The sequence below is a fragment of the Pipistrellus kuhlii genome, unplaced genomic scaffold (assembly GCF_014108245.1).
Source record: "Pipistrellus kuhlii isolate mPipKuh1 unplaced genomic scaffold, mPipKuh1.p scaffold_m20_p_5, whole genome shotgun sequence".
Lineage (NCBI taxonomy): Eukaryota > Metazoa > Chordata > Mammalia > Chiroptera > Vespertilionidae > Pipistrellus > Pipistrellus kuhlii.
The window spans coordinates 11,537,835-11,562,338 of record NW_023425551.1 but is presented as its reverse complement, the minus strand read 5'-3'; the positions used below and the strand labels follow the sequence as shown (position 1 = coordinate 11,562,338).

At 40.6% G+C, this 24,504-nt stretch overlaps 1 protein-coding gene across 2 annotated transcripts in view; it reads right to left on the bottom strand.

Moving 5' to 3' along the window:
• Window positions 1-10,552: 10,552 nt before the first annotated feature.
• The window catches only part of NKAIN2 (sodium/potassium transporting ATPase interacting 2), a 741,160-nt gene continuing 727,208 nt past the window's right edge, over window positions 10,553-24,504 (bottom strand). The window contains exons 6-8 of one of the 2 annotated variants that reach the window (XM_036414935.2): window positions 17,266-17,347; window positions 16,514-16,602; window positions 10,553-13,079 (exon numbers count right to left, since the gene is read on the bottom strand). In XM_036414935.2, coding sequence (XP_036270828.1) covers window positions 16,578-16,602; window positions 17,266-17,347 — 107 coding nt within the window. In that variant the 3' untranslated portion in view covers window positions 10,553-13,079; window positions 16,514-16,577. The remainder of the gene's footprint in view (window positions 13,080-16,513; window positions 16,603-17,265; window positions 17,348-24,504) is intronic. The other variant, XM_036414937.2, reaches the window with a different exon arrangement.

Here is a 24,504-nt window from a genome sequence, read left to right as displayed (position 1 = left end):
TTCTCAAACCTCCCTATTTCCTTAGGCCAGTCAAGAGTAATTTCTCCCTCACCTAAAAAAATGTATCTTTCTTTCTTCTGTGACCCATGTCCTTGTTTTCCTTGTCCTAGATATATATATTTATGAATGTAATATTTCCCCTATTGGGTTCTTAGTTTCCTGAAGAAAGACTCTAATTCTTTCCCATATTTGCATCTCTTATAATACTTAGCATAGTGACTTATGCATCACAGGCAACCTACAAGTAGATGTGAAATAAGTTAAAGAATGCATAAACACTGTTTGATCTGAGGGTCACAGTACATTTTTTTTTCTCTGCCTGTTTATTTGAAATCTTAATATTGTGGCCTTATGTGGATGCTTAAATTTAAAGTAAAACATGCAACAACCAGAGACTCTTGGAGAAAATAAAGGAAGGTGTTTTCTATGTTTATAAGAAATCATGGTTCTGTCTTGATATAGACAATATTACAAGGTCACAGTTTGCTCTTCTAGCATACTTTTAGGCTACATCAGGAGTCAGCAAACCTCAGCCCATGAGCTAAATCCAGCCAGCTGGTTTTTGTTGTTGTTGTTTTAAATCATTGAAGCATTATTGAAACACAACTATGCCCATTTGTGTTTACCACGTCTATGCTGGTTTTCAAGCTACAATAGCAAAGTTGAGTAGTTGTGACTATATAGTGAACAAGGCTAAAATATTTATTATCTCTAGCCTTTAAAAAATGTTTTGCTGACCCCTTGTCTAAATCTTGGTGGTAGGTAGCTAGGTAGCCAGATGATTGGAAAGGAGAGCCCCAAATCCATTTCTTCTTTTTAAATTTAGATTTGTTCCAAAGGAATAAAGTTGCATTATCATCCTAAAAAGAGTGATGTATTAATAGCCAAACCATTAGTACATTAGCATAAAATATGCCATTCCTTATAGTGCTAATGAACTAGTGTGTTATAAATGTATGTGCATTTGTAAATGCAATAAAAAGAAAGCTGACACCAAATTATAGTGTATCTATTTCTATCATCAAAAGAATGTTTCCTTTCATATATCTTAATACTTTAAAAATGGACTCCTGAACATTAAGTTGAAAAAACTTACCAGCTGTCTTATACCTTATTTTTTATCACCTTCCTAAGTCTTTTATCACTGCTGACCATAGCCATCTTCTTAAAGCATTCTCTTGACTTCTTTGTTATTGGAGTGTTGTCATCTCCATCTACAAAGGAGATGGAAGGTCCTTACCTGTGTCCCATTTCTTCTCTTCTCCTTTCCTCATAAATGTTTTTTTTTTAATATATATTTTTTAATTGATTTTTTACAGAGAGGAAGGGAGAGAGATAGAGAGCTAGAAACGTCGATGAGAGAGAAACATCGACCGGCTGCCTCTTGCACACCCCCTACTGGGGATGTGCCCACAACCAATGTACATGCCCTTGACCGGAATTGAACTTGGAATCTTTCAATCTGCAGATCGATGTTCTACCACTGAGCCAAACCGGTTTTGGCTCATAAATGTTTAAGGATATCACAAGGCCCATGGCTGGTCTTGTTTCTCTTTGTTTTGATTTCTAGAGAGCTTTTTCTTTTTTCTTTTTTTTCCCCTCCATGATTTCAGTTTGTGTTCCTATGTAAACAATTCTCAGCTTCATGTCTCTACTATTTATATTTATTTATTTTCAGCTCCACAACTTTAAATGCCTGCTGGGAAGTCAATTTCTTTGCCACTCAGGAACCTTCTCATTGGGTCATTTTCTTAATGACTAAAACTCAGAGTGTTATCTCAGTCCTGACTCTGTCTTCCTTCTTTTGTGCCCTCTCATCATCTCCCACAGGGAAACCACATCTTCTCTTCTGCTCTAATCTCTTTGCCAAGTCGAAATTACCTCACATTTGCGTGAAACTTAGTATTTTAATTAGTTTCCTTGTCTCTGCCTCGATACATTTTTCAAATTATGTTAAACTTATTTAATATTTGAAGGGAAATAAAGGTTCCAGAACATATATTCTCTTCATTGATATTATTCACAATTAAATCAAGAGGACTAATTTATTGATAAAGGATTCGTTCATTCACTTAACAAACATTTAATTTAACACCAATGACATTCTAGGCTACCGTTCTAGGCTCTAAAAGGGCACATCTGTAATCCTTTCAATAACAAAGATAAATTTAAAAAAAAGTAATAAAACAGATAAAGATCTCTGCCCTATAGGAGTCAACATTCTAGTTGGGGGAACAGAGAAGAAACAAGATAAAAAGTAGGACTACAGTATGCTAATGTATGTGATAAAAAGAAAAATGAAGAAGGTAGGGGGACATGAAACATTGAAGGAAGCTTCTACTGAAATGACTTGTGTAGAGACATGAAGAAAGTGTGGAAGAGAGCCATGGGGAAACGTGGAAGAATATTCCAGGCCGAAAACAAGATAAATGGAGAAAAGATGCTTAACATGTTTAAGGAATAACAGAGGCCAGAGTTACTAGAACAGAGTGCACACAACTGAGAGGATTGGGGGATGAGGTCAGGTGAAGGAACCCCATTCTCCCCTTTAGCTCTCAGGACACCGATTCCTGCTGCCACAGGGCAGGACACAGGCTCCAGGCACCACGGAGAAACCATCTTTGTTGGTCTCTCTGGAGACCAAGGGAGGAAAGCCAAGCATTTGTAAAGATGAAGGATTTTAGTCCTTGCTTTGTATAGTTATCCCTGAGCAACAAAACATGGGTCCAGAAGTATTATTCTCAAAACCTATTCTTACTAACTTACATTTTAAAACAAAAATACACACATGTACCCTGCTGGGCATCGTAGTCTAGACTCAGTCCAGTGAAGGATGGATCTGGTGTGTAAAGTGAGTGCTGTGTCCTGGGATTGGAGGTCTGAAATAGGAGACCTTCATCAGGGGAAGGCAACACCCCATCTCACCTCTGCTGCTGCCACTGCCGGCAGTGCAAGCCTCGCTGGCCTTGGTTACCTGAGCCTCAGGCAGCCTGGCAGCTGCCATCAGAGGCTTGCCTGTACCTTGGTCTGGCCCTGGGCGGTTGGGGAGCTGAGGGGACTGGGTATCACCATCTTGTGGCTGTGGGTGCCACCATCTTTGAGGGACGGACATTCAATTAGAATATTCCCTCTTTATTAGATAGGATGTTCTTCAAAAGGAAAATGATGTTTCTATGTTTCTATGTCCTTTCAGAAGCTGGAGATTCAGGGGTGGAAGACTGTGACATAGCACGCAGGGCCTAAAAGAAGGATTTCCCCTGATGCCCTCAAGTGCATTTGCACAGAAGGTGGTTAGAGTTCCTTTGCTTCACCCGATCCTACTGGAGAAGGGAGAGCTGATGGTGGTGTGAGCCTGGGCTGAGTTCATGGCAGGGCCAGCTGCCCTGGCCCACCACCACTCCGCACCGTCTCCCCTCTGCCACTGGGGCCTGCCCCTGGAATCGTCCTACTGGCAAAGGACAGCCCACCAGCTGGGCTCACTTCTGGCCCAGGGAGCAGGCAGGGCTGTGGATTCTTTGTCCTCTTTGGAAGGAGGCTGACTTCCCTGGGCCCGGGGGCCTTCAGCCTCCGAAGCACACACAGCTGGGTTTGGGAGAGCAGATGGAGGGTGCCGGGCAGGAGGTGGGGCATTCAGCATCTGCACCCCCGGGCCGGCTCTGGAAAGGCGGACGTGGGCCCCAGCGCACTGGGGGAACAAATGTATTTTTCCTGATACTTGAAATAGGGAAAGTTTCTTTTCATCTTTAATGATAAGGCCCCTGGTTCGCAGTCCTCTAAGACTGCTCACACACAAGCCTCCAGAGGAACAACAAACTGCTGACACCCATTTTCCACTCCTGATTGACGTATCTCCTTTCGTTTATCCTGGTCACCAAGTGGTGGTACTTTTTTAAAAAAATATATATTTTATGATTTTTTTACTTTACAGAGAGGAAGGGAGAGAGGTAGAGAGTTAGAAATGTCGATGAGAGAGAAACATCGACCAACTGCCTCTTGCACACCCCCTACTGGGGATGTGCCCGAAACCAAGGTAGATGCCCTTGACCGGAATTGAACCTGGGACCTTTCAGTCCGCAGACCAACGCTCTACCACTGAGCCAAACCGGTTCGGCAGTGGTGGTACTTTTGCTACAGCAACCATAGGACACCAATGCAGCGATTTTATTCCGGAAGTAAGATGGGGGCACGCTTGAAGTGGGGGTAGAGACAGGAGGATTTTTTTACTCTTGGCCTTGGTAGCAAGCTGGGCTAGCTTTACAGGCATGCGGCCTGTGCTATCACATGAAGGGCCCCTGCACAGAGGAGTCTGATGTTCGGTTCCATGCTCTGTAATGGTCTCCATGAAACTCTTAACACATGACTTTTGAGCAAGAGGGGAGCAGAGGAGATGCCCTGGAATGACAGCCCATGTGGGTGTTGGTGATGGAGCATCCGCACCAGTGACAATGGCTCAGGTTCCCAGGCACAGGTGCAGCAAGCCAGGCAGTTGGCCTGGTTTGCCTCAGGGCAGTAGGAGGAGCCCCTGGGCTGAGGAGAGACCAGGGATCAGATTGGCGGTGGGGACAGTGACAGCTGCAACAGCAGCAGAGGTGGCTGCTGTGCCCCCCAGCGGGATCAGGGGCCCTGGGCAGCCCTGGGAACTATGGGAGGCCAGCTTGTCTATTCATTCCAGGCCAGGCCCGGAAGCTTCTACACAAACATTAGCTTTGGCTCAGTGCTGGGACAGAAATGGCTGGTGCTCAGGCAGCAAACTCTGTCTGTAAATTATCACGAGATAAAAGCGCACACAGGGACATGGCGATAGAGCGTAGCCAAGCTATTAGAGTTATTAGAATTATTCAAAGAGTATAGAGTCTCTGGTTTTGAAAACTACTGCAACACTGTAAAACAAATATCCACAGGCTTCCACATAGAAATGAAGCTTAAAGAGTGTAGCATTAGCAGTAAACTGAAAAGAACTCTGTTTTCATGGGATGCTTCAGAGGAACAAATTATTGAGATACATTTAAAGTTATTTTTCTTATTGAAGATACAGTAATAGAATATACAAGTAGGCATTTTCAATGATAATGAAATCACGAACCCATTTTGGCTTCTTGAACAACTTCTACAGGATATGGCAGAGAAAACACTAGAATGCTACTGTCTAATTTTTATTTGAAATTAAATTCAGACTTTTATAAGATTTAAATATTTTTAGAAGAATTGTTTCATGAACCATTCACTCAAATGGAGAAAAAATTATTTATATTTCAAAGTAACTTATCCGAAACTTACCCCAGTGCCGTCATCATTTATAAAATATTCTTGATGGCTCCAGGAAGATTCTTACCGAAATTAAAAATTACAAAAAAATCAGTTGTGCTGCATTGGCCAAGAGTGACTGATAGCACATTCACTATAAATCTATTGACTGCAGTTTCAATTGTTTTAAAGGAAAAACCTTTCCATTTCAGTAGTGGTAGTTAGCAAGGGTGCTCTGAGCCAGGGGTCCTACATGGCTATTTTGCACGGGGCCCTACACACAAGGTACTCAACCCTGATAGCAAGATCTTTCCCTGAGGTGAGCCAGGCATCTTTCTGCATCTTTCCTTTTTACAATGGGAACGGACAGATAGTTGGTCTTTAAAAATGGAGATGTTTCTTAAGAATATTTAATTTTCAGCTGACACCGGTTTGGCTCAGTGGATAGAGCGTCGGCCTGCCGACTGAAAGGTCCCGGGTTTGATTCTGATCAAGGGCACATACCTTGGTTGTGGGCACATCCCCAGTTGGGGGGGGGGGGTATGCAAGAGGCAGCTGATTGTTGATTCTCTCTCATCCATGTTTCTAACTCTCTATCCCTCTCTCTTCCTCTCTGTAAAAAAAAAAAAAAAAAAAAAAAAAAAAAAAAAAAAAATCAATAAAATACATTAAAAAAAAAGAATATTTAATTTTCACCACTCAACAACAACACAATTACTAAATATGTTTTCTTTTTCCCATACTCACAAGCCCAGGTCCCAGTGGCTCAGTCCTCTGACTCCCCCCTATCTGCCTGCTCTTGGAGGTGGGTAGGTTGGTTCCACAGTGTGTGGCCGCACCCGGCTGCTACATCCTGACCAATGGAGGGTTTTTCAATATTCACTCAATAGAACACTTTCCCAGGGACTTACCATTTGTAACTCAGCGTCCATTGGCCCAACCTCACCCTGAGAGTCTCGCCCAGCCTGAGGTTACAATGCCAAGAGGCACAGGTGCTCAGGTGGCCTCAGTGTGAGGCCTGGGAGCTGTATGTCTAGACAGCTGTGCGCAGACCCTCTCCGCACATGGAGATCAGCATATCCCCAAGGAAAACAAGAAGAATAATGAAGAAAAATGACAGGCGCATGGGAGAGGAGTACACGGGTTTGCCTCTGGTAAATAACTCCCCGAAGGACTCTCAGAAAAGACTTACTGATTAATTGAATCAATCCATCATCCTTGGGATGACAGCATCAATTTGCAATGTTTTGGGGAGTGGTTTTATTCCGTTGCTGTTATGGCTTAAATACACAAGAGGTTAAGAAATATACCTATTTTTATTATTAAGGTGCCACAATTCTGTGCTCTCATTACAGAGAAGGCTCACATTAATTTTAATAACAATTTAGCCTGTGTCAGAGCAGCCACATGTGGCTTATAAAAGGATTTCCCTCTCTGAATTTATCTTACAGAAATCGACTTTCATTACCATCAACACTTTAAGCTTATTTGCTTCTTAATCCCATCATGTTTAAGGATGAAAAAGACAACAACAACCTTAGATCTTTCAGGAGGGACTCACCTTGGTTTTTTGTTGGCACTGCAGTCATATCTTGTGACACTGGTGCAGATTTCAGTGGTAAATGAGACCATTAGATGTATTACCTAGTTCAAATTTTTGTTGAGTTAAAAGGCATAGAGTATAAAAATGTCTTAGAGATTTTCCTCTCAAAAGTGATTGTTTCAAGATACTAGTAAGTTTAAAATCGGACATAAGGTATCAATCACGGACAGCGTTCTTTCCTTTTTTGAAGGCAGGTGGAAGGCTGATATTGTACAATGAAGAAAGGATTGAAAATGAATCCTAAACTAAGACCTATATATGATGAGGATAATTGGGCCTTCTTTTTTTTTTTTTTTCAATGTAAGGATCTTGATATCAAAGCTTCCTGAGTACAAGTGTTGAGTGCCAAACTTTTACCAAAGACAGATAAAATGTCTGAAGGAAGATTATCTTGATAATCACAGGAAGTGACTCAAGATGGGACAGTTTACTAGTAAGTAACCTCAGTGTCTCTAGTATTAGCTATTCATAAATCTGTTGTAAAAGAAATAATAGAAAAAGAAATTTAACCATGAAACTGCACATAATTAGTTGCTTAATATAAAACATATTGAGTATGAGTTATTGGTTTTTAAAAGAACTATAACATAATAGAACATATTTAACATTGAGACTATGCTGAATCTTGTAAACAATAATTTAGAAGTATTTGATGATTTTATACCATCTTAGGGTCTTCTTTATCAGGTTTCATTCTGACTTACACAGTCCAGGATCAGCCTGATCAACGCCTAACTACTCCCCTGCTGGCTCGATCATCCCCAACTGCCCTCCCCTGCACATTCCCTCTTTATTAGATAGGGTTTTTTTTTTTTTTCCTTTAACATATTAGACAGCCCTAACTGGTTTGGCTCAGTGGATGGAGCCTTGGCCTGCAAACTCAAGGGTCTCAGGTTTGATTTCGGTCAAGGGCATGTACCTTGGTTGCGGGTACATACCCAGTGGGGAGTGTGCAGGAGGCAGATGATCAATGTTTCTCTCTCATAAATGTTTCTCTCTATCTCTTTCCCTTTCTCTCTGTAAAACATAGATAAAATATATTTAATAGAAATCCATATTGGACAGTGTACCTGCCATGGTCTTGACAAACCAGTAAAAATGTAAAACCAAACTAAAAGTGTCACAAAATAAACTCCTTAGACAGGAATTTCATGAGACCTTGAAAAGGTGATTTCCTGTGGTTGTTTCTTCCTTTTTCTTGATGTTTCATCTTTTGTCCTTTCTTTCTTTTCTCCTTTTATTCCTTTTCTGTCCTCTATTTCTCTTAACTTTTCCATTGGTAGAATCCTCAGTACTTGAATCTGTCTTGCTTCCAGAAGATGAAGAAGAGGGAAGGAAGCACACCATCATATGAAGAAAAAGATGATCTATGTTGGGATTGGTGGTGTTTCTGGTTTTGCTCTTTTCCCATCTTCATTTGTCATTTCTGCTGCCCAGCATCTTTAGGACTTGTGCGTGGGCACTTCTTATTCATGTCTACAAAACCTCCCTGCCCTGGTGAAAACTGTAGGGGAAAAGCCTTCCTGGGTGGGCTCAAGCCCTGCCTGAGGTGCTGAGGAGCCAGAGTGGGGAGTGCCCGCCACCACCATTACAGAGCTAGCCTCTGGGGTATTCTCCAGTAATGTAACTACAATGCCGCAGTTTGCCTTCAGAAATTAGTTGCAAGTTACTTCTGATGTGAAACCCTACCTCAGACATTTCTTTTGTGGTTGGTAAAGATTTTAAACAAAACCCATTTACCTCCCTAACCCGGTCAGAAGTTTCTACCCAACGGGAGAGGTTTGCGTTTCTCAGATACCACTACCCCACCCCCAAACACTCCACTGGGCGTAAGGGGAGTTCTAAAGTGGACTCACCTAGGCTGCCAATGGGGCAGGATCACTTGCCCAGACGCAAGTGCTTTTGAGGCTGAGACCCTGAGGCTATAGATGTGTGCATGAGGGATCGATCCAGTGGGGTATGGACACCTTCCAGGCTGATACCCCAGGCTGCTGCTGGGACGGGATCGCTCTGTGGGGGTTTGGGCACCTCCCAGGTTAAGATCCTAGGCTGAAGGTGTGTGTGTGTGAGGGATCACTCCATGGGGAGTAAATTTGTTTTTGTTTTTTTATAGTGTCAGGAGGGCCTCTGGGTAGCATTCTTCGAGGCTGCTTATACTGCTGCCTCTCAGGGGCAGGCCTCCCTGGGACTGGGACATTCCAGGGGGCCTGAGAGGACTGGGCACTGCCACCATCTTGTAGCTATGGGTGCCACCATTTTTGTTTTGGAATGACAGTTAATTTGCATATTACTCTTTTATTAGATAGGATGGGTGGGCTCTCAAAAATTTGTTTTACAATTTGACCACATGGTGAGAGCCTTAAAATGAATTTGTATTTCTGAGTTAAGTAGTCAACTTGTCATAGTAAAAATGAAAACCTTGGTAGTGTTATTTACCAAAGGCATGCACTATTTAGTGTGTGTGTGTATGTGTGTGTGTGTGTGTGTTTACTTTGAATTCAAAACATAGCTGGTAAGTCTTGCACTATTTGATTGATAACTCCTTTCTATTAACTTTTGTCTCTTTACCTTCAACTGAGATGTCCTGTGCATTGACCTCACAGTCATCCCCATCTACTTCAATGAACCACATCAGCATGCTTTCACACTGGGAGCAAAAGCCAAGCAGACTTGGTCTTTATAAGGCTCTCACCATGTGGCCGAGAAGTCAGGAACTGCCAGTTGATCTTTGGCTTCTTGGAATGCTACCTCAAAGCTCTCTTGGTTTGCAATCAATTGTGGTTCTTTGGCTTCTGGGCTGGTTTGTGCCTGTCTATGCACAGAGAGAGAACAGCCACACCTCACAAGAAGCCCCCGTCTGCTGCCTTCTGCCCCTTCAGTTCATAGATACCTCAGCTGAAATTATGGTTGGGCAATCACCAATGCCAGGGGTTAATCTTTTTTATTTTTTATTTTTATTTTTTAAATATATTTCATTGATTTTTTACAGAGAGGAAGGGAGAGGGACAGAGAGCTAGAAACATCGATGAGAGAGAAATATTGATCAACTGCCTCCTACATACCTCCTCCTACACCTCCTACTGCCCGCAACCAAGGTACATGCCCTTGACCAGAATCGAACCTGGAACCTTTCAGTCTGCAGGCCGACACTCTATCCACTGAGCCAAACTGCTTAGGGCCAGGGATTAATCTTTTCTAACTGCTTTCCCTACCCAAACATGCTTCCCTATAGTTGCCATCAAAGACCATGCCATCAAATAGGCAATAACCGAGCTTTTTAAGTTATTTTAAATTATTTGAGTCTAAAAAAGTAAAACTCTACCTATGTTAAACAAGGGTTTTAATATAGTGCCCTCACACCTCTGTCAGACAATAGCTTGATGCTAACTCTAAATTCCAGCTAGAAGTGGGGAACCAAGCTCTCCAAATGACAGCAAGTCTATTCCAGGCAGTCTTGTGGAAAAAAAAAACAAAACAAACCAACCCTTAGTGACAGGAGATAATGAAAGTACATGTTACCTTTATGACTGCGCTAAAATGGTGTCGTGACCTGGCATTTTCTCTTTCCTTTTGACACATCCCTGCACGGCATGCGAGGGGCGTCGGTACCGCCTTCCTGTGAATTTCACAGGGGTTCCTGTCAATGACACAATCACGGGCGCGGCGAGAAAGAGCACGGCTTTCAGGGATGGCTCGGAAACGAGATTGTTTTTCCATTTATTTTTTAAAATGCAAATTACACTAGTAAGTCAAAAAAATCACTCTGTTAAAAATACATTCAGAATTAATAAACGCAAAAAAGGAAGAGAAGAAAAAAAAGAAAAAGGACACATCAGGTTTGTAACTCTTGCCTTCTGAGTATTAGGTTTATAACAAAAGCTCAGCCTAGAAAAATAGCATTCTTCACCGGATCTTGAGGAGGATACAGCTGTACAACTTGGATGTTTTTTTTTTTTTCCAGATGGAATCACACTACTGTGCTCACTGCTCCCAGCAGCGACCTGTCCACTGATGACGTTTAGTAGTCAACAACTGGTTTTGGAAAAGTTTTGGTGGTGATGATAGTAGTGGTTAGGTGGTGACTTGGCTGCAACTTAAAGCAGGAAGATGAGGGCTTTTCTGTGCATTTCAATTCTTGTCCACATACATGTCCTGGAAGGTAGAAACTGATCACAGCATGAATGTACAGTGAAACCTCATTTTTTAAATTGTCACATGAATAGTTCCATTAGAGTAGTTTCTGGCATGTAGAGTATTTATAATTTAAGACTCAAAGGACAGTACATTGGTAAATATGTTTCTCATAGAGTAAACATGCATGTCACTATAAAATGATTAGGTGAGGTTTCACTGACATGTTTATAATCATCCGTTTGATTACATGTATATATGGACAAACGTATACGAGCCACTGAGAAAATTCAAGCACAAGTGCTGGAACCCTTTTTTGTAGTTTATGTTTCAATAGCAACCTTTGTTCCTTTATCATTTTCAAGTGGATATGCGTGTGTATCACTGATATCCATGCAACATAGTAATGGGAATGGTTTATGTAGTTCCGGATGGGATAAGGTCCAAAGTAGGTTGACCCAAGAACTGAAACTTCATAGAAACCAAGAGAAAAAGTTGCTTCATGCCAATGTATAGTGTCTCAAGTCTGAATTTTGCTGCACTTAAGCATGCTATACTTGTTTAAAAATTTTGTTTTTAATGTCTCAGGTGGATCCAAGAAAAAAAAATGTGACTCATCTGACTTCCTGACAAGCCTGAGCTAATTATGTTTCCCACTCATGAAAACCAAATAATGCTTGAATATATAGAACAAAATTTCCTAGAAATTCAGATTATTTCATAAACACAGTGACCTACTATTAAGTTTCCAAAGGCATCTTGTTGCCAACTACGTTAACAGCACAGTTTTTTCTGTCACAAGAATATAGGAGGATTCAAATACACTCTACCACACAACGGATCCCCCAATCACCACAAGAAGATCTCAAATATGTCACCAAGATAACTATTGCTCCCTCCCCCACCCACCCCAAAAATAATCTCATACGCTGGAAGTTAGGGAAAAAAGTTCACCTACGTAGGGTCTTCAATGTGAATTAGATATAAAAGAGTAAACATAGCTAATACATATTCAGTTGGCCTCTGTTGATAGAAATCCACAGTTGTTTCTGTGTTAGTAAAAGACATTTGTAGATACTTAGAAAAGCACCTAGAGTGCGATAAATAAAGTCAGTGAGTGATGCCATTTCTGCTTCCAGTAGATTAATGACGTTAGTAGATGATGAAGTCTTACTTTGCCCCCGCCCAACCCCATCAGAAGCCCATACTGAAGAATTATAAAGATGATGATTATTGTTGTTGTTATTGGTACTTGTCTCTTTTTGGCCACTGTGGAGGCTCAATGGTAAAGCACTTTGCTGACAGCTGGCAGTTTTCTCGTACACAGACACACTGGAGCTGCTGGGCTATTCAGTCTTGCTTCTTGACATAAAACATACAGACTCGAACTCATTCGGAATTAATAGCAGTGAGTTAGCCTAAAGGAAGTGACTTGGGGATGTCTGCACTGAGATTCTCGGGCGCACAACTTAGGTGGGTTAAGGCAAGTATGTACGGGACAGCCTTTAGGGCAAACAACCTGCCAATTCAGACTTTGGTTACCAGGTCATCATGGCATGTTTTGTTTGTTGGTGTTTGCAATTTTGTTGCCTACGGAGCCTTGGTGCTATCAAGATGTCTGGAGTGCAGAAGACAGGACTCTCCAGCTACTGTGCCCTGGATGACTTGACAGTTCCCAGAGGCCCACCGGCTGAGCAGCAGCGGAGTTAGTGACGGCCAGCAGAGGGCACCAACACGTCTCCTTTTGAACTTTCCAAAGGCCTGGGAGAAAGAAGCCTGCTTTCAGGAAGTCCAAGCTGGGCGTGTCCTGCATTTTCATCTGTTTTAGTTAGGAAGAGGAGGCCAAGTGGAACTGGTGTGTGTCTCAGTGTGTGTGTGTGTGTGTGTGTGTGTGTGTGTGTGTGTGTCCTGGTGTATGCGAGGCTTGGTGTTTGGTATGTGAAGCGTGAGGCTTGGTGTTTGTTCTGTCAAAACGTATGTATATTTAAACTCAGTTGCTTCTTGCTCTTCATAAAATGCAGGAGGCCACTGTGAAACAAGTGGTTTTTTTTTTTGTAAGGTCCAGGAGCTGACATTATGAAGCCATATGTATTATTTCGACCTAAGAAAGAGAGAGAGAGAGAGAGAGAGAGAGAGAGAGAGAGAGAGAGATTTTTTTAATCAGGGGGGAAAGCTTAGCACCTTTTCTTGACTCTCTAAGTACAAGAGCAAGAACAAAAAAAAAAGACCCCAAGCCCAATTGTGCGTTAAATAGACACTTTTCCTCTCTTTTCCTTTTTTCTCAGTGAACTCTCCTGGATGGAGAGGCTGCTTATGGTAATTTAAAATCCATTTCTGGGGACAAATACAATGACTATGTATTGCTGTACAATTAGGCTGCCAGAAAGAATGCGATGTTTTCAAAGGTGTCTCACAGGCCAGGGGACTTCTCACAGTTTATACCGCAGGGAGCCCACACCTGTCTCTGCATGTTATGGCACTTAGGCCAGTGGTGGCCAGGCAGCTGCTTGTTAGAAAATTAACTTGTGGACACGGGAATGTTTCGGGGAAGAAACTTCATAGCTATTGTTGGTTTCAAAGAGGTTTACCCAACTCTAAAAAGCAAATTAATGATAACCTTTCCTTTTTAGGTGGATTATAGATATGTGATCTGAAGAATTACAGGCCAAGAACATGTACTACAGATACCAAATAAAATAAAAAGAGGACTGCCTATTCACGGGCTTACAGGAAGGGGTATGCGGCTGTGATGGAAGGCGGTGAGACGGTGTTTTCAAAGCTCTGTCTCTGAAACTGAAGATCTGCCGGGGACCATGGGAATCCCACAGCTAAAACGGCACATTGCTCTTAAGCATTTCCTTCCCTGAGGAACACCTCTTACTTCAGTTGCTATATCCGATTGTTAGGGTGCTTGCACTGGCCCATGACGTTAAATCACTCTTACTCTCTGAGATGTATTTATGGCTGGTAGAGAGAGGATACCCCTGGAGGATTAAAAGTATGGGGGATGCTCAGGTCTGTGCTGCTCAGCAGGGGGGGGGGGAGGTTTATGTGTGAATCGGTTTTGCTTTGTCATAGGATCTCAGTAGACAGTGGCTCTCTGGAGATTGATTTTTGAGGCCCACCAAGTTGAAAACGCCCTTCTTCATTCAACACCGCCTAGTGTGAAATCAAAAGGGGATCAAAGATACACAGAAAGTGGGGAGGGGTGCAGGCATGAATGCATGAATGGAAGCATGGTAGCTAAGTGAGTGTGAAGCAGGAGAAATATGCATTTTAAGAATCAGGGAATGTAATGCCAGAGCAGACGCATGGTCTGTCTATGAATTTGGAAAGAACACTGAACTAAGAGGCCGGAAAGCTGGCTGCTAATTGGGGCTGCACACCTGACAAGCTGTGTGACCTTGTTTTCCTTCCATTTGACTCAGTTTCCTCATCTGTAAAATAAAATCTTAGTATTTGAGACCACTCAAATACTAAGTGGTGAGGGGCTAGTAGTCATATTTTGTTGTTATATATATCTTAAATATTTCCAACTTCTTAAATTTGAATGCCATTAAACATTTAACTTATTTTATGAGCAGTGAGACTTGGAAGCTCTTATATAATTTTTACTATTCCCTGGAAGTAAAGAAGAATAATCATTATTTTTGGTTTAGGATTTAAAGTATTCTATTTAATAAAATTACAGGAAGTTTGTCTTTAAGGAATTTAATGCTGGATAAAAAAATTTGCAAAGTCCCCCCATTAAAGACATTAGAATTATAAATGCTTGATTTGAAATAATATACTTGAATATGTATAATTAGCATTCTTATGTTATTATTATAGCGGATCCTTACATAAGTGGTTATATCTACTTTATGGTAGTTTAATCACATTTATTGATCATTCCTATTGACCAACACAATGAAATGCTGTGTGCTAAAAATGTTATGTGCTATTGTCAGAGCAAGCAATTGCAAGCCTTATAGCTGTCCTGGTTTACTCTTAAGCACAAACATATTGTTACGTGTTACACATATTGTTACATGTTACTTGGCCTGGTGTTATATGAGATACAGTGTTTACAGAGGAAATCCTTTGGGAATGAAATACAGTGTATATTGATTTGTGATTTGATAAAGTCTTTCCATGGGTAATACTGGGTTAGCATAAACATTATTCTTACTAATAAATGAATTATGTTTATTTAGTACTTATTATGTGACATGTCCTATGCTTTTTATGAGTTATTTCATATAAATTTAGAACAATTATATGTCTCTATTTATGCTATCGTCTCTATATTTCTGGTGAGAAAAGGTAGGTTTGGTGAGAATAAATAAAGTTGTTCAAGTAAAGTTATATGTCCAAGGTCATAGGGAATTCAATTTCAGGCCACCTGACTTTAATAGGTCATTTTTATCACTATTCCTTACTACTTTGCCTTTATTTTTAAATAGAATCTTTATATAAGGCTATGATACAATATTGAGAAGAGTGGTAAAATATTTAGAGGGTTTATCATTTTATTTTTTAGTTAAGCTATCAAGCATGTTTGGAAGAATAGAAAGGGTATGCTATAAGTAGAAAATAACTATAGATGGCAAAAAAAAATTAACAGAGAAAAAGGAAGTATATATTAATATATAATTTAACAGTGAAATTTCAAAGAGTGGAATTTGGAAAAAAAGATGTTTGTGTCAAGAGAACAGCATGGGCAACTGGAAAAATACACATTATACTTGCAAAAGGCAAAAGTTCTGGTTTGGCTGGGAAAAAAAAGTGGTTAAGTCTAGATATCAGACTATTCATGCCCTCAATAGATTATAAGCTTCGGGAGAATAGGGGTCAATTCTTGTTCATTGTTACATTTTCCTAGCATCTTCTAGCATCATCTGCATATCATTGGGACTTAAATGTTATTAGGGGTTGAGGAGAAGAGATGTTTCCACAAAACCTTATGGCTGGAGTGGAGTAGATTTCCAGGTTTTGATAAGGGGCTTGGCCTCTGCTGGTAGGTAGCAGCAGGAAGTCATTGATAGTTTTTGGATGGGGAGTGACATGATCAGAGTGGTACTTTAGGAAGGTCCATTTAGAGGCCACAAGAATGATGAGGGAGGGGCTCTAAAATAAGAAAGAGAATGGAGAACTTAAGGCCCTGAATGCTAGGAGGACAGTGCTGTGGGGATATAAAAGTGGAAATCTGTGAAGTACTGTTTACAGAAGGAATGCTCTGAATGACACATAGTGTTGCCTGATAATTGAATCACTAGAGGCTTTTCTATGAATGGTGTTACCAGGTGCTTCTAGGGAACTACAAGGGACACAGAGAAATGGAGGCATGCTGCACAGATCATTCCCCTTTTAAACAGAAACTGCAAAGGTATGCATACAGGTTCATTTCTCTGGAGAAATACCTCCAAAACCCATTTGGTATCCTACACACTGACGGCATTAAAAGGTAAAATGATTTGATGGTGGAGGACAACGACAACAAACACATATCTTCAAAGAGAGAAGCTCACATATCAAAATGAATTGGAATCTTACTTTCTATTTTGATCCTCGCTTGCAACTCAGCATATCACTTGATGCTGATATATAGAATTTGTTATCAGTTGTTATCCAAGGGAATTTGCCTAAACACAGATATAAAAATCAGGCTCTAATCGTATATCTGCTCTCTGGAGTGCTAGAGTTAAGGGTCTGATAAGTTTCAGTGTTAAAGAGTCTGGATTCATTTTCACTTTTCAAATCACAAAAATGATAAAGTGTTGCTCATTTTTTTGATTTTTTTTTTTTTAACACTATATCTGACTGGAGTGACAACTTAACACTTACTATCTAAATAGGGGTGCTGGTAATAATTATACCAGCACAACCAGGATAACCTGTATACATCTAGACTATCCTGGGAAAAAACAAAACATATGGTTTATATCTAGTCACATACAACTACCTACAAAGTTATATGATTTTAAATATATAAAATTTTTTGGCAATTAAAAAATTAGTATATGAGTAAAGGTGGTTTTCTTAAATTATTTTTTTATTTTTTTATAGCCTGTAGTTGATACTTATATAAGACTTAAGGTAACTTTAGATGTGGCATTTCTAAGTTAAATTTTAAAATAATTATGAAGAACATGGTATCAGAATTATCCCAGTCAGAATGAGATGAACAGGAGAGAAATACTACAGTATGTAACTGAAGGAAAGTTGCATGCCATCATTTTGTGCCACAGAATTCCACTTCACCATCTTTTGGCACCCCCGATGAAAACCTCCCGAGTAATACTTACATGTACATAGGCTGTAGTTGTAAATGAGACGTCTTCTGAGGCCCTTGATAGCCATAAGAATCAAAGCCACCTATGAAATCAACTGAAAAGGGACAAGCCTTCGTTAATTAACTTTTCAGAAGAGATCGCGGTTCATGATCAAGGTCTCACACAGATTCCTCAAATAAACTTTGTAATAATCTAGTAAATCAAAAGTGACTAATTGTGGAGGGGGAAAAAAAAGATAGTTCCCTCAAGGAAGTGACTCCCCCCTCACCTGTTCTCTTTATAATGCCTTGAGTGTTATGGGTAGAAAGTGGAGCAAGGTGTGCAGTAATATAAAATTTATGATGTCTATTTGTCTGTTTAGTGGGGACATCTTTTTAAATTGGATTTTATTTTTTAGAGCAGTTTTAGGTTTGCAGCAAAATTGAGCAGAAAGTACAGAGTCCATATATACATCCTATCCTCACAGATATACAACCTCCCTATCAACCTTCCCCAGAGTGGTACGTTTGTGACAATTGATGAAGCTCCATTGACCCATCATTGCCATGCAGAATCCAGAGTTTACATTGGGGTTCACTCTTGGTGTTTTATAACCTATGGGTTTTGGCAAATGTATAATGATATGTATCATACTGAACAATTTTACTGCCCTAGAGATCCTCTGTGCTCTGCCTTCTTATCTCTGCCTCTCTCCTAATCTCGAGCAACCATTCATCTTTTTTTTTTTAATTTAAATTCTTTACTGTTTAAAGTATTACATATCTCTTTTTCCCCTACTGACCTCCCCCAGACCACTCCTACTTCCCAGCACATGCCCTCACTCCCCTACTGTCTGTGTCCATTGGTTATGAGTATATGCATGCATACAAGTCCTTTAGTTGATCTCTTACTGCGCCCCTCTGCCCCTGCCCCACCTTCCCTCTGAGGTTTGACAGTCTGTTAGATGCTTTTGTGTCTCTGGGTCTATTTTTTGTTCATCAGCTGTTTATTATATTCCACAAGTGAGTGAGATCATGTGCAACCACTGATCGTTTTCACATGTGTCAAACACAAGGCCCACGGGCCAAATCCGTCCCGCCAGGCCTTGCAATGTGGCCCGCACCACGCTGTCATCACTGCACTCCGCTGCGTTTCCATCACAATGACAGTTTATGACTGTTCAGTAAACCATTCGGCCCGCGATTTAGGCTGGATTTTAGATTTTGGCCCCTTCTCTGATTGAGTTCGACACCCCTAGTCTACATTCTCTTATAGAATGCCATGTAATTGGACTCATACAGTGTGTATCCATTTCCGACGGGCTTCTTTCACTTAGTAATATGCATTTAAAGTGCCTCCATGTCTTTTTATGGTTTATATAACATTTCTTACTGTGACTTTTTTTTAAAGACAGAATTCCTCTTCTCATCAAAATTAAAATAGTATAATGAAAAAAAACAGACCCTGATGTTGGAAGGATCACGGTTCAAATATTGCTTTGACCATCTGCCAGCTGTGTGACCTTAGACAAATCATTTAACAGCTTTTAAAAGTAGTAATTACAATAATTAATTCATACAATTAGCTTGAGGATACAATAAGATAAGGCACATATAGTGCTAGATGAGACAGGGTTTGGAAAAAGAAAATTATAAGCCCCTGGAAAAAAATCAGGACTCATTCTAAGCCTGTGCAGTGCAGGAGAAAGACAGACAGACATTATTTAATTTGGGACAACTATGGAACTGTACCAAGTGTTTTATAGAAGATGAGAGAAAAAGAGAATCTTTTGTTTTCTGAATTGCCCACATTTGTACATTAGCTAAGATAAGCAGAACCAGAAGAGCTAAATAACAATTTAATGGTAACTACATTTAAAGTTTGTATTTTGAGAAATTATTGTCTATGCCTGGGGATTTGCTGCAGATGGAGTCCAAATTCTCTTTCATTTGGGTTCACCATTGTGAACACTAAGACTTTCCTTAAACAATAGTTTGCTGAGAGATTTTCACAGCATCAAAGTTTTCATTTTCTGAGGTTCCCTTTCAGTAGGAAGGTCCTCACCAGGGAGAACAGAGGGTATTAGAGTAGCTCAAGATCAGGGTAGATGTAAACAGTGTGTCTCCTCCACCTCCATTGAGATCCAAGTCAAGCTCAGGTTCATGTGTTATTACTTTTATATATTTCCTTAGGCTCCCTATCCTCCCCTCAGGATTTCAGATGAATGGTAGAAAAAGGCAGGTGGTAACTGTCAGCCAAAGATCATGGTGTAAACCAAGGGATAACCTGAAGAAACCAAGATAAATCTTCAAGTCCAGTGGCTAGAATCTTGATCCAAAATGGAGACAAAGCTTGAGTCCAGAGGGATGTACCTTCCTAAGACATGAGAAAAGGCCACAGGGAAAACGAGGCATATCTAGCATGCTTTGCAAATGGAGCTTGAGTTGTCTGGGACTTACTCTAATTATCCATGAAGGAAAAAAGCAGATTTGAATGTAACCAGGATGGGTTTTTACCATTTCATTCATTGGGTAGGTGGATGGGGGTGTCAGATTTAAACCAGAATTAAAGGGCATATTTTCTGTACTTTATTTTACATACAGGCCTGTGTTCACAGACAATGGAATGAGGTAAGGCCATTTTCCACATGAATTCATTTGACTAATTGTATGGATGTCTTCCTAAATATCTGAGGGAGGTGAATAAGAATAAATGGAATCTAAGTGACCCACTGCCATTAATCTCTTAATGGTCAGAGTCCTCTATTGGTTGTAGATGTCTACTTTTGTTATTTTTATAAAGTATCTTTTATCTGTTATTTATAGAAAATTTACTCCTTCATCTTCTTCCAAACTCCAATCTAATATTCTCAGAATATTCTGATGTGAACCATAATCAAAACAAAAACCCACCTGTGCTGCATTTGCCAGTGACAGTTAAAAATAAGTTTTGATTTTCTGTGATGTACCTTTAAGAGGTGATACAGCAAGCATCTCTCAAGGCTTATCCATTTCCTTTGTGTATGATAACTCGTGCAGATAGCATATAAACATTTAAGCAGTCCTTCCACTCAGAAATTATTTATATTCTCAGCCCCATTTTGTGTACCTTTGACTACAGTGATGCTTTTCATAGTAAAGAGAGATGTTTTCCTTATAGCCACTTGGTGTTTTGTCTCTGCTATTTCAATGCTTATTATAAAATGTGAAAGACAGAGGAATTAGGGAAGGCCTGAATTAGAATGAGGAGGACCAGAAAAACATATGACAATGAATGCAAGATAAATGGAGAAAGGGGTAGAAAATCTAGGACATGCCAAGGTTTTGAATATGAAGGAAGGGAAGCAAAAGGCAAGATTCAAAGTTGATTCTTAGAAATTAGTTGGCTAGAAGAATGTTGCTGCCTTTCTCAGAACAAAAAAAGAATGTCAGGAATAAGTTGGTGTTTAGCTTAATTTGGAAATGTATTTAATTTACAAGGGGCACATATAAATGGCAAGGACCAGGAAATGCTTGGAAAGAGGGAAATGTAACTGAAATTGGTGCAAAATAAATTGGGGACTTGCTGTCATTAAATTTTTTTTTTCAATTATAGATGACAATCAATATTTTATATTAGTTTCAGGTGATTCCTTGTCTCTCTCCCCTCCAATAAATCATGAATTTATTTCTCCTCACTGGGCTTTATTTTGGTTCATTGCAATATATCTCTACCTGACAAGTAGTAAATGTAGTTGTTTATTTGTTGATTCCTCCACTATAATGTAACTGTATAAGATGGACAGTTTACTACTGTTTCCTACAGCCCCAGGCCCCAGAACATAGATTGGCTCATGGAAGACCCTTGTATGCATTTCTGAATAAACTGTAAAAAAAACAACAACAACAAAAAAACCAAAAGAGAGAGAGAGAGAGAGAGAGAGAGAGAGAGAGAGAGAGAGAGAGAGAGAGAGAGAGAGAGAGAGAGAGAGAGAGAGAGAGAGAGAATCAATTAGAGTATGGAAGATTAGAGTACAAAAGATGCTGATAAAATTTTTAAAACATTTCTTTAATGAGAAGTAGTTGAGTAATTACTGTAAGCTTGAGGATCTAAAAACTTACAAAAATGAAATACAAGTCCCACCCGATAAACTTTTTTGTGTTTTTGCCCTTGTCTCTTTCTGCCAGTTCTCAGGGAGGGCAACACTGTAGGCGAGACACATGCCAGCTTTCTGCTCAGTCCAGGATCTTGCATGGAACAATCTTCTAATAATAAAAGCCACTGCTTTGACAGCACATCACAGGGAAGCTTTGAAGTAGCGTAAAGATTGAGAGCTTTGGAGTCGAAGACTTGGTCTTAGCTTGTGCCTTCACTTCTTATCAGCATCTTACATAAGACAACTCCATATATCTGAGTTTCCATTAGTCCAAATATTTTTGGCGATCACTTTGTGTATTTTCCTCAGGACACAGAGAGGCTGGGACCAGCCTGGTCCATGGTCTGTGAGTCTTAGGCATGAATGCAGGGGAAAGAACAATCCAATGGAGTGAGCAAGAATAAAGACACTGAGAGCTCAGCCTCCTGCATGGGGAGGAGGACATGAGGCCAAGGCTCGATGGAAGGATTCTTTAGAGAGGAAAAGCTTAACTACTCCCCTTGGACTTGGGCAGGGCTGTGGGAGACAACAGGACAATTGCTGGTCTGGAGTGTTGTTGAGGTCCTTGGGGAAGGCGAAGATTTTTTGTTTGATAGCATTGATTTCCTCGGGTTTTGGTCTTAGGCTTCCGGGCCTGGAGAGGTTTGGATTGGGTCCTGCTGCGAGTCGGTTGGGCAGGAGAGAGCATCCAGCCGTGTTCATTGCTTTCTCCAGCAATGTGTAGCCAACCAGGGCTGGGAGTGGAGAAACTGAGTCAAAGCCTCATCAGGCATGGATGTAGGAAGGAAGGAAGGAAGGTTAATGGTTCCAGTGGAGAGAGATGTAATACGTTTCTCCAGGAGAGAGGCCAGAGAACAAAGTGGGAGAAAAAACAGGGCTTCACAGGCAGGCAGATAAGCTTGATATTGGCGATGTTGAAGAACCCTTTGTTCTCCCTAAGGAAGATGATCCAACTGAGCCTCCCTGAGGAAGGAAGTCAAGAGGCTCCATGAAGTGAGTGGTGATGAGACAGAAAAGGATGCAGCCAGATACCTTCAGTAATTCCGGCAGCTGTGGGGAAGCGTGCAGAACATGATGTAAGAACTACACATCTTCAAGGTGCCTGGCCTGCTTTGTGCCATGTGGTCTGGATAGATTAGATTCACCAGTGTTTTGTTCTCTCCTGTTAGAATTGCTTTCAATTTTACATGACACGCCTTTCAGTTGACGTTGAGAGCAGTTGTTACTAGTTAGATATGATTGGGTATGTTTCTTAGCTGACTTTCAGAATATATTTAGGATGCTCAGCCCATTTAGACACAGTGGCTTTAATTGGGGGTGGGCACATTCATGTATGCATATTACGGCAGTAAAAAACAAAGCATGCGTGCTATAATAACCCAATAGAGACATACTCTTGCCTTGCATTTTTTTGCTAACACAATCTGTGCGTCACTTTGCAGCCTCCAGAAAGGAAACTCACAAAGTTCCTGCGCCTCAATGGATCATCTTTTTCTTAGAACAATGGCTGCATTTTCAGGAAAGAGAATGTCCAGTCGGCACTCTAACCTTTTTATTGATAGTTGGGAAAGTCGAAACTAGACTTGCTATATTGAGCTCATTAAAAACATGTGAGATTACTCCTGTGTGAATTATGGCGTATATTGGGTCAATATAGATAAAATAATGTAGTCCTCTTTAAAAAAAAGGCACATCTATTTTTGCTAATTGTACACGTCCCTCTGATTTATCTGTTAGGCTTCAGGTGAAATGTTGCTTCCTCAGGGAATCATTTTTTGTCTCCTTACTTGGGCCAGGTGCTCTGGGTACATTCCCACTGCACCCCCTACTCTCCTTGTCTGATGGCTCATTATACTTCGATGTAATATGAATGGTGTGGTGGACCGCAAGCACCATGAAGGCAAAGACAGTGTCTGTTTGGTTCCTGCCTCATCCCTAGTAGACTAACCCCAGCCTGGCACAGGATGGTTCTCTCAAAGTATGTGTTGAAAGAACCTATCTCAGGGATCACGGCAAAGGGATGTAGAAAATATAATTAGAATCAAGAAATTTAACTTCTGCTCCCAGCTCTGCCTCTAAATGACTATTTGATTTGGAGCAAGGGTTTACACACTCCTTTCCTCTAAAATTAGAGGATTAAAGTAGATGATTGCTAATGTTGTTCATAGCTCCATGGTTCTGCACAATTCCATATTGCTGGGCTTGGTTTACATGCCAGTGATACCAATAAAATATTTACAAAGAGCAAATCTGCCAAGGCATAGTAAGCAGGGAAATTAGTACAGAAAGATTAATTCCCTCTGGCTATTGCTACTATTATGCATTGATTTTTTCTAGTCAAGTTCCCAGGGAGATGGGCTGCTGAATAGGGTATATATATATATATATACACATACATTTGGCATTTGAAACCCGAGGCATGACAATTCCCAACTGGAAAACAGAGTGATGGAAAGGTGGGGCCTGGGAGAGGGGAATAGGATTGACAGGTCTGTAGCCAATAGAAATATTGTTGCCCCATTCGGTTAATTTCAGCGATGTAGGTGTATGGATGTGTGACTATGGGCCTCCTCTCGCCTCACTGCTCTTGGGAATTTCTTCAACATCAACTTCATTAGTTACAAAAGCAGCAATCCATATCCAATTTTCTTTTTGTGTCAGGACTGTTCATGTATAAACTAAGCTCCTTTGTTGGAAACACTTGCAATTAATCCCATAAACCAACAAACCCAAAAATGCAAATTTTGCACTGCCCGCCCCAGCCAACCCTGCTGACTCTGAGCCCTGACCGCCGTCTATTATTACACGGAAATGAATTGAAATTCCCATGTTGGGTCTAACCTAATTTCAAGTGATAATAGGCACGGGTTCCCAGAAGCACTCTATGCCTCTTGATAGTAACATCCTAATTTCCTTTTCTGGTAAATGTTTTAAATAAGATTTCAGCACCAAAGGAAATTAACCTTTAAATTAATTGTAATTATAAAATGCCATCGCTGATTTTTGTCTTCAGCCTAATTACTTTTCTATTATTTAAACAAACCTCACCTCCTGGCGAGCTTCTAGTTTGTTTCTCTTCACTCCCTGTGACAGAAGGCCACCCCAGTCCTGGCCCAGGCCTCCCCAGCCACCTCTCT